The sequence below is a fragment of the Amblyomma maculatum genome, chromosome 3, assembly GCF_055883805.1.
Source record: "Amblyomma maculatum isolate TAMU_Amacu chromosome 3, ASM5588380v1, whole genome shotgun sequence".
Lineage (NCBI taxonomy): Eukaryota > Metazoa > Arthropoda > Arachnida > Ixodida > Ixodidae > Amblyomma > Amblyomma maculatum.
In genome coordinates this window covers 180,640,268-180,655,582 of record NC_139346.1, presented here as the reverse complement: position 1 = coordinate 180,655,582, position 15,315 = coordinate 180,640,268, and the positions used below count along the sequence as shown (strand labels likewise).

General features: G+C 44.3%; 1 protein-coding gene across 2 annotated transcripts; it reads right to left on the bottom strand.

Moving 5' to 3' along the window:
* Window positions 1-275: 275 nt before the first annotated feature.
* Window positions 276-15,315, bottom strand: Rad60 (DNA repair protein Rad60). 2 transcript variants are annotated; one of them, XM_084598829.1, is made up of 8 exons: window positions 15,099-15,315; window positions 14,676-14,834; window positions 12,903-13,014; window positions 9,801-9,953; window positions 8,421-8,589; window positions 7,511-7,655; window positions 6,739-6,845; window positions 276-1,448 (listed from the first exon to the last, which is right to left on the bottom strand). In XM_084598829.1, the coding sequence occupies exons 1-8, from the start codon at window positions 15,157-15,159 to the stop codon at window positions 1,287-1,289; spliced, it is 1,068 nt and encodes a 355-aa protein (XP_084454955.1). In that variant the 5' UTR covers window positions 15,160-15,315; the 3' UTR covers window positions 276-1,286. The 2 variants fall into 2 exon arrangements, with proteins under 2 accessions (XP_084454955.1, XP_084454956.1); XM_084598830.1 differs by having other exon boundaries at window positions 14,978-15,132.

Sequence of the window (15,315 nt, the reverse complement as noted above, 5' to 3'; positions counted from 1 at the left end):
AGCCAGTTTTGAAGCCAACAGCTGGTGGTTGCCTAGTGCAACAGAAGATCATCTGCTCGCTCTGATCTTCACGATACTGTCAGCACATGTGCAAACGTGCTGAATGGTTTTGAAACCATGGAAACACCGGAGATGCGTGGCCTCAGTGAGCGAGGTGGAGCCCTCACATCCGGCTTCAGAAAATGCGAAGTTACAGCTTCTCCTTAATTCTTTCCTTCCCCCAAGTATGACACTATGAAGGTGTTAATTTTTGTAAGTCGAGAATAAAACATACCTTAAAACTGACATTTATTCTGATATCAATATAATTACACATCACATGAAATTTCATCAAAACAGTGCAAGGTGAACCAATACAGTTTCAACATCCACAGTTCACAGCACTATGAATCTGTATAAATATCTTTGCACAAGTTGCAACAAAATTATTTTCCTCTTCCTGCTTTAAGAACTTTAAAGGGCAGGTAATGAGCATGTGAAAGACTAGCAGCTAATAATGTGCTACTTCGCAACATTTTAATGAGCAAAATGCAAGGCTTTACCACAATACATGCTTCAGAATTTGTACTTTGGCTTGTTGTAAACGCAAACACTTGAATGTGGGCAGTATCCAGCTATGCGTGCGAAATGATTAGGAATATCAAGTCATGCCCATGTACATCAAGAAGACATGCAAAAAGAAACTTTGAAGACACCCAAGTAACACAAATTGTTGCTGCTGACCTTTGGTGTTGTACCTTTTCCGAACCTCCAGCCTGATGGGATGCACTTTATATTAAAGCAAGGAGAAATATGGCTCCTAGCTAGTATGAGACGGTCATTCTACGATTTCTAGCAAATTATAGTGATGTGCATCAGAGAAATGAGTCAGGTTCCTCTATTTTGAAATGAGCCAGGTTCCTCTATTTTGCACAGCACAATGTGCCGTGGTTGATGCAGATAGCTGCAATAAAGCCATCTGTGCCGATTATTCACAAGACACAAGACAAGATTATTTACAAGGTTAAACAGTATATATCTGTACAAGTATCCTTGGTAAATGTACAGCCTTGAGTATGAGCAAACTTGTGCACGCAACCTCTAAAAATAAATAAGTTCAAGTATTTGCACATAAAAACTAAACAAGAGACAAGAAATACAAAAAACACACACAAGGAAAGTGCGACAATATTAACACACAGTTATTTAAAAGCATGCTAATTACAAATTTTATACAAAAAACGCTGAATGGAAACGTCCATAACAGCTATCTTAAGTTGGCGTTTGTATCATTGCATTTTGCGTTTTCAATGAATGCAAACGTCGACACAGTCGTCATCTTCTATTCCGATCTCTTGTGGTGTGCTTTTCAGGTCCACAGTTTCGCCATCAAACCGGAACGTGAGCCGGGAGAGAGGAACACCCAGCTTCTCGGCAAGCAATTCGGCTCCTTCTTTCAGTGGTTTCACCTGCAGTAACAGTAATGCACATTTTAATAGCTGCTATAGAGAGCAGCCTAAAATTGCATGTTAATAAAGAATGCTGCTTTGAAGTTTGCTGTACCCAAGAGAAACTGCTCACAGCTGGGCTTGCCTTGCTGATGAGAGGCCAACAGGCACTGCCGAGTATCCTGGCTCGGAAAACAAAACACCACGGTGACGAGGCTGGGCACCTTAAATTGCTTGGAGTGCCTAATGGACTTCAACATGAATGCCTTACAGTCACGGTGCAAGTTAACCAACTGGAGGGGCCCAACATTTAGCTCACACAGCGTCGCAAGTCTAATGCATCCAACCTCAGCTGCCACTCTTTTGTGTACTGGGAACTTTGAAGGAAGACAACAGGCTTCAATTATGCGAGTCTAAGATAGCCTATAATAATGTGCATTAAAAATTTACTCAGCCAACTAAATGTTTTGAAATTTTTTTGAAGTAACTAAGTCGAAATTACTCCCTAGCCCTCCACTACCCAGGGCCACTTTCTCTCTTTCCACTCTCACTCCCACCTTCCTCCCTTCCCTTATGGCATGGTTCAGGTGTCCACAGAACCTGTGACAGATACTGCACCTTTCCTTTCCTGTGAACCATTACTAAACAGTGCAAGTTATTTAAGTTTGAGTTATCGCAAGTCTACTGTACATCGAACTGTGGGGACATACCCTTAGATAGCATATGAAAAAGTATGAAAAAGTATGAGGAACATTCAGTATACCAGACTCGCGTAACCCGCTCCTACAAGCCGCACTAATGGAACTCCCCCGATCACTTTTTGTGCCCACAGCCAAGTCAGCTGCACACCCTTGGACACATGACGGCAACAGTAGCGCTTTAACCGCGTAACAGGATAGTGGGGCGTGATTAAGGGTAGTCTTCATTCTCCTGTCCTCAATTTCCATGAAACCCCATGCCATGCAGCCATGCAGGAAAGCCAGCATTTGGTATATCGCTTCTTTACATTGTTCAAGTGCTGAAGGCAACCTAGCTGACAGAAAACCAGTGGTCGCTCCTGCTGTCTGCTTCACCGTTGTTCATAGAAGAATGATGGATTTCAATGTGACACCAAACGCAAATTTCCATGTGTTGGCTAACCATATTTAGGCAGATAGTATGACAACTGTAGTTTCAGTTTTGTTCACATCCTTTTTTCAGCAGGCAGCAATGTATAAATATTTATTTGGAGCGGGTGGTCTCAAGCTCACATCAGGATGAGCCACAAATTTGGCACCACTCACGTAGAGGTTGACCTCCATGGAGCGAGAAACCTGCGAATAACTCGAGAACTTAGCCCGGCGACATTTCTATCACATGAACGGCATGAAAAAGTGCCGTTCGCACACGATCTAGCATGGTCAGATACTTTCGCCCGGTGGCCGCTGCTTCCACTAAACATAAGTCAATCAGCATGCAGGATTTGTTCTCGTAGCTCCACTCTCTACAATAGCCATCGCTGTCCCTGCCACTTTAGTTCTGTTGCGAGTACATTTATGGTAATATCATCAGAAGAAGCATCTCATATGGCATGAATCATCACGTGTCTGATGAAACACAATCAAATCTAGGATCGAAGCTAGCACGTCATTGCAGCGGCAGAGGCGTTGTTTGAAAAAGCTGTCGATGCACAGAGCGGCGGCCTCTCAAGTAAAGCGAATGCAAGTGTTTCGTTCCTGCAATGATTCAGGGGCTCGCTCATTGTAATGTAAATAACGTATCGAATTCTTAAAATCACTCTCCTCACTTTGATTGCAATGCTAAAGCATTAAAAAATTCCAATGCGAATAAATATGCACCGACGATCTACACTGCCACGGCTGGTCAGGGGTTTCGTCTCCCGTTGCAGCTGCGGTACTGCGCATGAGAGTTAAAATCGAGCTACTAAAGGGAAAAAAAAGCTTTCTTTGAATATAAAAACCAGCTCTCGTGACAAAAGCTAAGCACATAGTAGCCAATGAAGCAGCGCATCGGCCAGGCTGCAACTCAAACATACAAGATGCGATGCCGTAGCCTGCCACTTTTTTCTTTACACTGTCACTTTGACTGCTATTCCGTACAATGCTATAGCCATTTCTTTTGCATTCAGCAGCCAGGACCGGTAACTGTGTCGCTGTGATGATAAAGCGCTTCGATTTCGCAGCAGCACGCCATGCTTGGCTTTTCTTCGGGGGAATTTCACTGTGAAAGTTTTCCCCTTGGAGGTCGGCCTTAATTCCGCTTTTTTACTACAGCAAACTTTCATTTCTTCAGTCTTAATGGGTCCAGGAAATATGTAAGAAATAACCAAACATTAGAAATTTTCGAATGAGCTAGAAAAAGTGGTCTAAAACCATTTTCATCAAAGCGATTATGAGGACTGCAAGCACCCCATTCCTGATGTATAGCTCAGTCGCATACTTCTGGTTTCGATGCCATTCGGCGGCTGCGATCGGGCACCCGCATCAGCTCCAGTGCTTGTGGATTCTATGCTAACATGTTCACATACATTCGAACCCGGTTATATCGAACCCGGATATATCGAATTTTGGTTATATCGAACTCACGGAATATCCCCTTGAAAATCCCATGTAAAAGTATAGGAAAGCCGCGTCATATATCGAACTTAAATTCACCGGTCGTTCGATATATCGAACTCTGCACCACGTACTGGAAAGTGTGCCTTCCCCAAAAACGATCGCATCACCCTTGGCCGTTTGCCGCGTGACGTTTTCAAGCCATGCGCGGAAGGAATGAGAAGGAACAGTTCGGCGACGGCTGGTCTGGGCAGCGGCATGCGCATCTGCAGTTATCGTTTCCCGCGCGCCAACACATGACGTTTGCAAGCCATGTGCGTGGGTGTGCCCATTCTTTTGCCGAGCTATCTCCCTCCTTCAGCCCGCGCTATGCAAGCGCCAAGCCAGCTCAGCGAGTTTTCCGACTGACGTCCGACGCTTTCTCCAGCGCGTGTTGCGAACCCTCTGCGCGCGGCGGCTGACGTGGCTATGGCGCCTGCGGACGTTAAGAAGCGGCAGCTCTCTCTTTGCTTTTTTTTTTTTTTGAGTCATCCTTTCTTCTCGTGCTGTTCGGACGTTAAACGGCGGCATTTTTTTTTTTTTTTTTGCGGGAGTCGTTTATCCTGCGTGTATGAATCAACGAAAGCAGGCGGTCAGCTGCTGCGATCATGACGCCCGCCCCAAGCGCGGCGTGGCTTGTGCAATCAAGCCATCACGGGCTCTCTGCCAAGTTCGCTCCCCGCCACCGCAGGAGCTACCAAAAGATAAACGCGCCCGGACGTTACCGCTGCGCAGCATCTTAGCGCGCTGCCAATGAGCTGTGGATGAGACCACCGAAACGGAGTGACGCGCGCTATCGACATGCAAGCGAAAACGCTCGCGATTTCTGCCGCGGCGACAGAAACCTCGTTTTGAGCTGCCGTGGTGGCTCGAGCGGCGAGAGGGACTCAGTTCCAACAAGTTTGAAATTTTTTGCTCTGTCGCTGCCGCTCGTCGCCGAGATCGCTCAGTCGCGCTTGCATGTGAGCGAGCTGGCCTTTACGCATTTTTGTTTTCAAATTCTTGGGTGCAAAAGTGGAGGGTGGGTTCATTACGCGAGTGGGTTGATTACGCGACAAATACGGTATCGTTTTTTCGCATCGTAAGTGCCGTCACAAGCCGATTTCTGTATATCGAATTACCGATATATCGAACTATTTCGCGATCCCCTTCGAGTTCGATATGTCCGGGTTCGACTGTATATCCCTCGTGTGCATCCACACGCTGCTTCCGGTACGCTGAAGCTGCGTGCCGGGTGCGTAGCCTCACCGCACTGCATGCTTGCTTCACCGCGATGCTTCACCTTGTGGACTGTGTGGTGAGACTTCCTCAAAATGCGATGGGGCTGCTTTGTGAAGAGGCAGTCCTGCTACTGCGTTGCACTGTTAAAAGGGTAGTGGAGGCCTTTATGACTTTTGAGCACTTCTTCAGTGCTCAACGTAAAGCAGTTTACGAAACTGATAAAGTCGTCGTTCTCCTTTGGGTTTCATCTCAAATCTAGCCAGCCATCGTACAGTTGTTCCTAACTGTACGATGGCTGGCAATTGTGCACTGGTAACGGCATTAGACCTCTTACGACAGGCAGCTGCTTGTTCTTAAGCATCGTCCATGGCGGCAGCAGGCCAAGTTTAGAGACGTTTACTGAGCAATGCGCTGCTAACATGGGTGCACTGTGTTCTTTCTTCTAGAGAACAGATAAGCTTATCTATTTTCATGTCTTACATATCAGACACACTGCTGATGGTTAGTGTCCTTGCTCGAGAAGAGATGAAAGCCCCTTGCTGAATGCGTCAAAGAAGAAGGTAAAAAATTGCTGAAGGTGCAACTCTTCTGAACCTAGGTGTACAAGGCAAAAGCATGTCGCTTGCCGAGGTCATTGCAAGTTCCTCTGCGTAATGTTATAAGATGGCCCAGTTTCGCTCGGATCCACGGCTAAGTGCGCACAGCCTAGGCGAGCAGTGCACTCCTCTTTAAACCGTGCCCAAGCACGTGACGAGTCACACAGTCTGACAGCTAGACAGTGCATGTGTGGCGGCTCCAGCTGCAGAGGTAGTGCACGCACCAGCGGCGAACCACCGCAGCGAGCGACGTGGCTAGTCACATGGTCGACCCAGTGCACCTCCAGAGCGACTGGAGGTCGCTGAAGGTCAAAGCGACTGAGTTGACGGCTGGTCACATGATCGACCCAGTGCACTCCAGAGCGACTGGAGGTCGCTGAAGGTCAAAGCGATTGAGTTGACGAAACTCGCGGAGCATGGCGCAGTGTATTTTTAGTGTATTTTTTTGTTGTGTTACGTCATTGAGCCTTTCATTTTTGCTGATGTGTTTTGTTGCTTATCATTAATTTGTGGCCTTTGTACTTATTTTTCTTAATATTTGTACTTACTTATTTTCTGTATGCTCACCCTGTGAAAATCCCTTCCTGGGATTGCAGTATTAATAAATAAAAGCTTTTACTTTAAAAAGACAAAGCATGAATGCAGAAACTGTCTAATGAACAGATATGTTACCCATGTTGCTCTGGTCATAAATCTCTGAGGGCATCAGCAACACCCATATACACGGATACGAGACAAACTTCAGTGCAAGCAAAAAAAGGTATGAGGCAGCCTCCCCAGAAGTATTTCAGTTTGTTTCGTTCTGCTCTCAAGTACCATGTTGTCACAAAGGGGGAAGATTACAGCTTAAAACATGCCTCGCAGAGGACTAATGTTCCATTTTTTATTAAAAGCACTTACCAAACTCACTTCGATGTTTTCATTCTTCCGCTTGTTAGAACACTGGAACTTTATGCAAATCATATTCTTTGCTTTGCCCATTTCCCAGTACTTTGTTATGATACCTTCTGCAAGGAGTCAAAAGTACACAACAGGTTTTGTCAACAGACTGCAAGTTTAACCATTAATCAGGCAATAAAATACATCCCCTCCCGTACCCATGCTAGAGCATATAAACTGATGGCCAGAGACTTTGGTCTCCTGAAGTAATGTACAGTACATCCATGCATTATGCCCACACTGGCTACATTTTGTTGACAAGTACACACCATAACATCAGCAAAGTACAAATGTAAGCAATAGCTGTGACATCTACATCCAGATGATGCAGTTCACCAATTGGCGTAGGTGTCTGAATTCCTTCACTCCAAAGAGCTCATCTTTGAAATTGAGCTTTTCTATAAACAAGCAACTAGGAAGCAAGGTGTGTGCACGCAAATGATGCGAAATGCTGTGCTTAACCGCTCAGCTACCTAAGTACTTAAACCTTTCTATTATCACCTGTGCCTACCACTCATCAACTGACTAAGACTTGCAAGACATGCACTTCGAATTTATACTTATGCACCTTTTGTCCGCACATGAAACACACAGCTCCGTAAATATTGAACCGTCAAGGAACCTGTACAACTATCAGGCTCGAGACTGTTCTCTTTCAAAAGGCAGTCAAGCCGAGCTTTTTCGTGAAGTGCAAGCAACTACTCAGCAAAAACAAATCTTAATGAAACGTAACCCAATATGTCCGCAGTTGCCAAATTCAGGCTCTCCGGGGTGTCTTCTGGTCGTACTGGCCAGCCGTTGAAAAGTAGTTTCACCTGGGAGGCATCCACCTCAAACTCCTCGGCTACTTTCTCCAGGATGTCACTAAAAGTCGATTCCTGTTATAAACAAGAGCAAAAGCATCACGCATGTCACCATGGCTCCCAAAGACTGCTCGCAATTGTTTTGCCTTTCTAAGAGCAGTATATCCACTCAGGTAAATACTATTTAACAATTACAGTAGTCGTTAATTCAAACTTCAAGAGTCCTGGAATCTTAATTATCGACATGCACCTAAATATGACTCAGGGCTAAATATGATTTGATTTATGGACATCTATGCAAATAAATGGGCAGTTGTCCGATCTTAGTGAAAACTTGACGGCAACAATAAGTTCCTGCAGGGATATTTGAATGCTCTCTTGCCATGCCAAAATACAACTGGCAAATTTTCAGCTGGTGCAGTGCCACTAGCTTGAGGTATCCAATCTCACCTTGTGCTCTTTTGTGTCCAAGAGAAAAAAGTTTGAATGAAAAGAAACCACAGCATGTATTAAGAAGATTTAAAATGCACTAAACATGTAGCCTGCCAACCAAAATTTCAAAATTTGTTTCTTCATCACATCTCCACCATGACTGGTGAAGCGTAAGATATGAGTGAAATATTCTGCATCTGCTTTACATTCATAATACTTCTTATCAAATCTATGACCCTCCACGAAACACACACACACACACACACACACACAAAAAAAAAAAACACCGGCTGATCAAGAGCCCCACGTCCTTAAGTTATACCTAAAGTATTGCACCTTGAGAATGGCTTGACAAGATATCACAATGTCAGACTTGTCTGATCAAGGTGATCAATGAGAACAACGTACCGGTGATGTAGAGTAATTGAGCAACCTGGACTGGCACTTGACAATGATCATAAGTTTTTCCTTTTTCACCGGTGAGCACAGTGTTTCGCCAAGGAATGCGAGGCTATCAGTAGACGAGTCGTCAGAAAGGTCTATAGTAGTGCCCACATTCTCTGCCCTCTGCAATTTCCTGCAATTATTTCAGAACACTTCATGAGCATAGAGAAAAGCACAATCCTTACAAGCTACCTTAGTATAGCACCAAGGTTCTTTAAAGCAACAATAAAAGAAAAAAAAAAAAGAAAAACAAGCAACTACGCTTGACTAACAGTTTGCTTTTTAGAAACACTGCCAGCATTTTTTCTGGGTAATAAGTTGACTGCAGTGTTGAAGAAATCATGAATTAAGTTCCTGAAACCCTCCCCTTTCAACCCAATTTACAACCCCTCAATGTAGCAATGACATAATGTCATCTTTCCAGCAAAACCAGGCAAAACCAGCAAGTTTCTCTACCGATCAAAGAATGGAACAAAAACGACTCTATATTTCCTGCTGATTGCACTAACGTTTATTACAATACTTGCCAACAAATAACACCCCCATACTGTTTTGTCACGAAGCCCAGTTTATCATCAATTATGCCGATGGTGGCCTCATGCTTTGGAAAGAATACAAATGGCAGTAAACTTGCTCGCAGCCTGCTCTTCTAAAGCTTCTGCGCATAAAAGCTTCAAGCAGGATAGGTGGGCGGTATGCAAAGTGAGCAACATATTGCATTCTCGTCCACTGCAACAGCAACTCGCTGCCCGCCGTCTTTTGGCGGTACTTCTCACGCTTATGAAAAAAAAAAAAAAAAACAATCCCGGCCAGCAAAGACATGATCAAGCACATTTATCGCAATTTTTGAGAGGCTTTTCAACAATTTCTACTCATACGCAATTTCTGGCTTCTTCAATTCCTTTTCTGAGAAATAAAATTTTGCTAGCTTTGAATACCAATCTCTCCATCTAGTTAGGCTCACCACTCACATTTAGTGTATTTAGAGCTTCATAGGCCCTCAAACAACTCTGGCAATGTTCCTCGGAAGTTCATAAGTAGTACCAGCCTAGCAGGTTCTTTCCCAAAAAGAAGCTTCAAAGGAAGTTTCATGGCCCGTAGAAAACATCAAAGGACCTTGGGTAGCAATACAATGCTGTTCTATATACAGCAGTAAAAACACTGGGTTCACAGTGCATATCTCATATCTCATGCTGAGTATTACATATGGAAACGGTTACTTTCGTCATAAAACATTGAGCTAGGCTATTGGTACAGGTTCATGTTTTTTGCGCTGTTGTACCATGCACTTTTGTCTAGCATTCAGTTCCGAGTTCGGCCCACTATAGAGGAAAGAAGCCTTACTGCAGTATCTGCAATGTCTCCTTCGAGGGTTGGATTTCATCACAGGACTGATTCGACTCCTGTGATGCAGAAAAGTTGACTGCAGCAGACATTGCTGACCTCCGCGACCGTTTGGTGGGACTTCGACGTGTGCTTCTGGTGCTGCTTTGTGACCTGCAAGCAAAACTGGTTCACACACTTGGTTTCCCAGACTGTACGTGATACTGTAACACAAGCCACATAAAAAGCACATTCAAAGTTCAGGTCTGGCACAGTTGGTTGGTTTATGGAGTTTAACGTCCCAAAGCGACTCAGGCTATGAGAGATGATGTAGTGGAGGGCTCCGGAAATTTCAATCACCTGAGGTACTTCATTGAGCACTGACATAGCATAGCACGCGGGTGCCTTGCTTTCCGCCTCCACCGAAAAGCAGCCACTGCGGCCGGGATTTGATCACGCATCCTTGACCACAGCAGTCAAGTACTCAAACCACTGCACCACCGAGACGGGTTAAGTCTGGCATACGTAAGACGTGCCTCTAATATGCAGTGCACATGACCCAGACAAATGTGATGCGCCTAGCGGAATACTCCCTTATGCAGACCAAAGAAAGCCATGTACAGATGTTCGACAAGCAGCAGCAAGGCCCTGCATTAGGAAGCGAGTACAGCCTTGTGAATTTTTAATAATGTTGCATGAGCATTGACTGTCCAGCACTGCTGTGCCAAGAGAGGAAGAAGAGAAAGAACGTGAAATAAAAGCTATGCTTAAAATTCCAATGGCCAGAGTGAGCATTACATGCCAGGTTCTGATTAATGCGAAGCAGCCTGTGCTCATCATCGGCTGTTATGCACCGGAAGCACCAAGAGGATGCGACTAATTATTTTAGCCCCTGCATACAATGTGCGCAATATAAAAAAAAAAATCACACATTTGTGATAAACAGCCTAGCATGCTCAAGAAACCACCTGAAATTATTACTTACAAAATGCCGATTGCAGAGAATTCATCGTCATTGGGGCATTTAGTTAATAGGGAGAGAATACTCATTAGCATCCACCCAAGTGAAGCCACATGAATAAAAAGCAGCGCTAAGTATATGACCTGTACAGAAACTTACTTAAAAGTTAAAAAAAAAAAATTTGTCCTGATGTGGGGCTCAAAAGTGAAACCACTGCAGTCACTCTAACAACTGCGCTGGCCGGGAAAGCTAACACATCAAATGGTAGGGTGGAAGCATATCGCCCACATATTTGATATGGGTACTATGTTGCCCCAATCTTGAGGAATCCACCAAGATGGAGTAGATTTGTACTAAGAAATTACTTAGCACTGTACAAAACGAATGGTCTCACTACTATTTGTACACTGCCTGCAAATGTAACCCAGGCTTATTGTCATGATCGCAACATTAACATTTGTGCCAATGCAGAGCTGTAACCACACAGCAGACAGAACACAAGAAACTCTCTCCCCAATATAGAGCCACAAACATGCAACAGATAAAACACAAAAGCAATCGTCTCACAACTCAGCCATGAAATTTGCTTTGTGAAAAGCAAAACTGCCAATCAGACTCGCCACAATCAGTGCACATGTTCGTTCCCTCTCCCGATTTCTGCTCTGCTTTATCCCAGTATCGCTGCACTAGGAAATCGCAACTAGCATGACATCTTTAAATATTTGGATGGCTGTACACACCTCATTGTGCCCCATTCAATGTCCTGCAGGAGCAGAAATTCAAGGAAGATCCAATATTTCAACCTTCCTGCAGCATTTTTACAGCACAATGCTGGTGGTGTACCCCGCACTGGCAGTTTGCTGTGGCGCACATAAGGTGCGAAATGCAATGACTGAAGGGTTGCTAATTCGGTGCGTATACAACATGCAGTTTCTGGTACCATACCATGTACCGCAAACACTACGAAAGGACAGTCATGCTTTACAATTCTAACACACGTAGCACAACCTAGCAATGAACTAAAAGGATGTTGTAATCTGGGTCTGACATTGGCAATCACCTTGACCACATGTTGGTGTATTAATGATATGACTAGGAACCGCTGCCTCATCAATGGTATAAGCGTGCCTTTTATTCTTTTGACAGACCATTGCACAGAACAGTTTGGCCAAAGATATTCAAGCTCATGAAGCGTTGGTTTTTACCACCAGTCAATGTATGCATTACAGTGAAACCCACTAATAACATACTGAAGTATATTATACTGAAGTACCAGGGAAAAGACATATTTCAGAGCACTCAATGACATGAAAGTAGCTTACAATGTTGATTTCTTTGAAAGAATAAAATCAGTCAGCTTTGGCTGGATCACAACATATTCAGTTCACCTCTCCCTTTAGGGTTCCTAGCTACTGCATGCACCCAAGCGAGGGACCTTTAGGAACAATGAGAGGGACCCTATCATTTGTAAGGTGCCTTTTGCATAGTTCTTGTTTATCATTGCTGTCAGCACAAGGCAGCAGCTGAGAGGATCGCCTCGCAGTGAAATCTTCTTGTCTTCATGCTCGTAAATCGTGCTCGCAAGGCACATGTACCTCAGTAACTGACGAAGTTACGTATGGTGCACGCGATGCACTAGCGGCCCACTGCGTTTCCTACGAGAAACAAGCCCCCGTAAGCGTTATTAACAGACTGCTCCCCCAAAAGAAGATTTTAGAATATCTGTCCTTTCTTCTTCCCTGTGCCGCCATGGCATGTGCATCTCCCTGGTTCAAACAAAGTCTGTGTGCATAGGCACGTGAGATTTTCACTTTCAAGAAACCAGGTCAATCTGTCAGTCGGCTCCACCAGCTCCTCATATGCATACTTTCACATTGTGAGCGTGGTCTGGCTGGTGCGGTTGTACTGTATCTGTGTTTTTTCTCTCTTGTAGCATTTGTCCTCAGCAACCAAATTTAATTGCTACAACCGATAATGCACAATGTTGGCACTGTTATAAGCAGTTTATTTTACCATTCAAAACATAGAAAAGCTGACGCTGATACTGCCACAGTAGTTCATTGCTATATTCGCTATATTGTTCTAAGCAGTATTGTTATAAGTCGGTTTGACTGTATATGCAGCTTTGGAGAGGGAAAAAAAAAAAATGAAGCTGTACTCACACGACAACACAGTCCTCGTCTGAATCACACTCAGCATCAACATTCTGCTTGCGAGTTTTCCTTGTTTTTTTAGATGAACAACGAGTGGCAGACACACTGGCTTGCTGGGCACCTTTGAACAAATAAAGCACAGCTCTCAAGAGCACGGCACTAAGAAAATATGGTCATATCAACACATTGCACAGTTAAGAGCTATTTAAATGGAAATTAATTTACAGAAAACGAAAGGTGCAGTATCTGTCACATTTTGCGGTGGACACCTCAACTATGTGGAACGGGATGAAAAAAGATGAAATTTTGGTTTGGTTTGCAAGGTTTTAACGTCTCAAAGCGACCTAGGCTATAAAAAATGCCGTAGTGAACTCCGGAAATTTTGATCATCTTTGGTTCTTTTTAACGTGCACTAACATTGTACACCCCATGGACACCACTCCGGTTCGGCTCCACAGAAGCGCAACCAGGAATAAAAGAAGAAGGTGCCCTAGCGGAGGGCTATGAAGTAATTTCGACCACCTGGAGGTCTTTAACATGAACTGACATCGCACATTGCGGCACACGTTTGACAGCAGATAGAGCTCGAGTCACGGTTGTATCGCCATCTCGCTGTATTGGCCTCAAACAGCCATCTTTCACTGCATCGTTTTCCCAAGCGCATCAGTGGCATACAAAATCCCCGTGCTTTACCGAAGGATAAGCGACACGCAGCGCAGTTGGAATTCGTCTAAAGGTATATAGGGTGTTCCATACTTATTGGCCGGGTTGCAAAAATTCTGTGCAAACTACTACATTGTTTCGACTCCAATGCTGACCCCAGGCAACTTGTGACAGCATATGTTTTTGGATAACTAATTGAACATATGAACTTGCCTACATTTTTCGGCATTGGCAAAAAACTGCAGTCAGCTGTAGTAGAAATTTTTGTCAAAATAAGCGAAGCAGCCAGTTTTACAGGCTGCACTATCTGACGAACTGCAATGCAATGAATGTCCCGAACAGGGCAGAGGCGGGCACTGCAGTCTGCTAGGTGGAGCAGCCTGTCGAAGCTTTGCTTGCTTTGACAAAAGCCTCTATTTTTCATTGTTTCTGAAAAACACAGGTAAGTCGAGATAGTAGATTACTTATTAAGAAAGTAAGACCATTACAAGCTACCTTGTGGTTGGCACTTAAGCCCAAATAGACAGTTGCAAAGAATTTTTGCAACCCAGACAAATAAATACAGAAGACCCTGTATTTAAGCACGTCAGCTGTACTTAAATGCAAATGCACAGCAAGGTTTTTATGATGCTGCGTTTATCACGCGTGCGACAGTCCGAATAGCGGATTTACCTATTATTATGTGCGCGACAGGCACTTGAAGGTTTGCCCTGTACTCGCGGCAGAAGTTGGCAGACGTTAGGAAGTTTATAGATGCCGCATGCAAGCTAAGTGTTAAGCGCGCCTCCGCTCGCGCAAGTCCTCTAGACCTTTCCACGTTGAGGTTATTCCAGTCTGAAGTTTCTTTCCACGATTACTGCTGCACTTTAAAGCGACGAAATGTCAAGCACACATCCCCACTGAAACGACACAACACGCAGACTGCAGGAACTCGTCGTGGTGGCGGTTCACAAGCATGGTGAACGCACACCGCAGAATTTATTTCACTGATGTAAGTGCAAGCTATGTATAATACAGTTTCACCGAGAACTGCTTCATAAACCAGATTCACCACTGAAAACCAGCGAGCAATTTTTACCACATTAGTGCCACAATTTGTCTGATGAAGCAAATACTCACTCTCCTCAGACTGCTCTACACGCATTTTCATCCGGGAAAGCAGCTCCTTCGAAAAAATGTTGGAACTGAACAAACTGGTGTCGGTCTCCCCCACCAAGTTCTTGATGTCGCGAAGACGCGCTGGCTGGTCCTTCGCCTTCTCTACATCCATCTTGAATGCTGAAATATAACGTCGAATGAGGCCAAATAACTTGTGCGCAACAGTCTGTGTCACGGGGATTAACGGACAACGCGGGGAACAGACGAATTGCGCGCGCAATGTCACAGATCCATAACATACGACGTTCAAGAGGTTAGTTTACCACGTATTCTTAGCGTTCGATCAATCAAACTGATGCGATGATGACATTAGGATAAACAACAATTTCAAAAAAACGCGATGCAATTTCCTTTACGGAACACAACACATTCCCACTTGCCTACCCGCCGAGCTACGGTAGCTACGTTCGTCCCGCACTTTCGTGGTGATGGTGATCGCGGTCATGGACTCATGACGATGATGGCATATTTTTGTAATACGAAAATGAACAGCACATTAAACAAATATATTTTAATAGTATCCGTGTGATCTATTACTTTCAAGCATTTGCATATGAATAAAACATTTGGTACCGACATTACTGCTGTTAAGGTAGTGTGG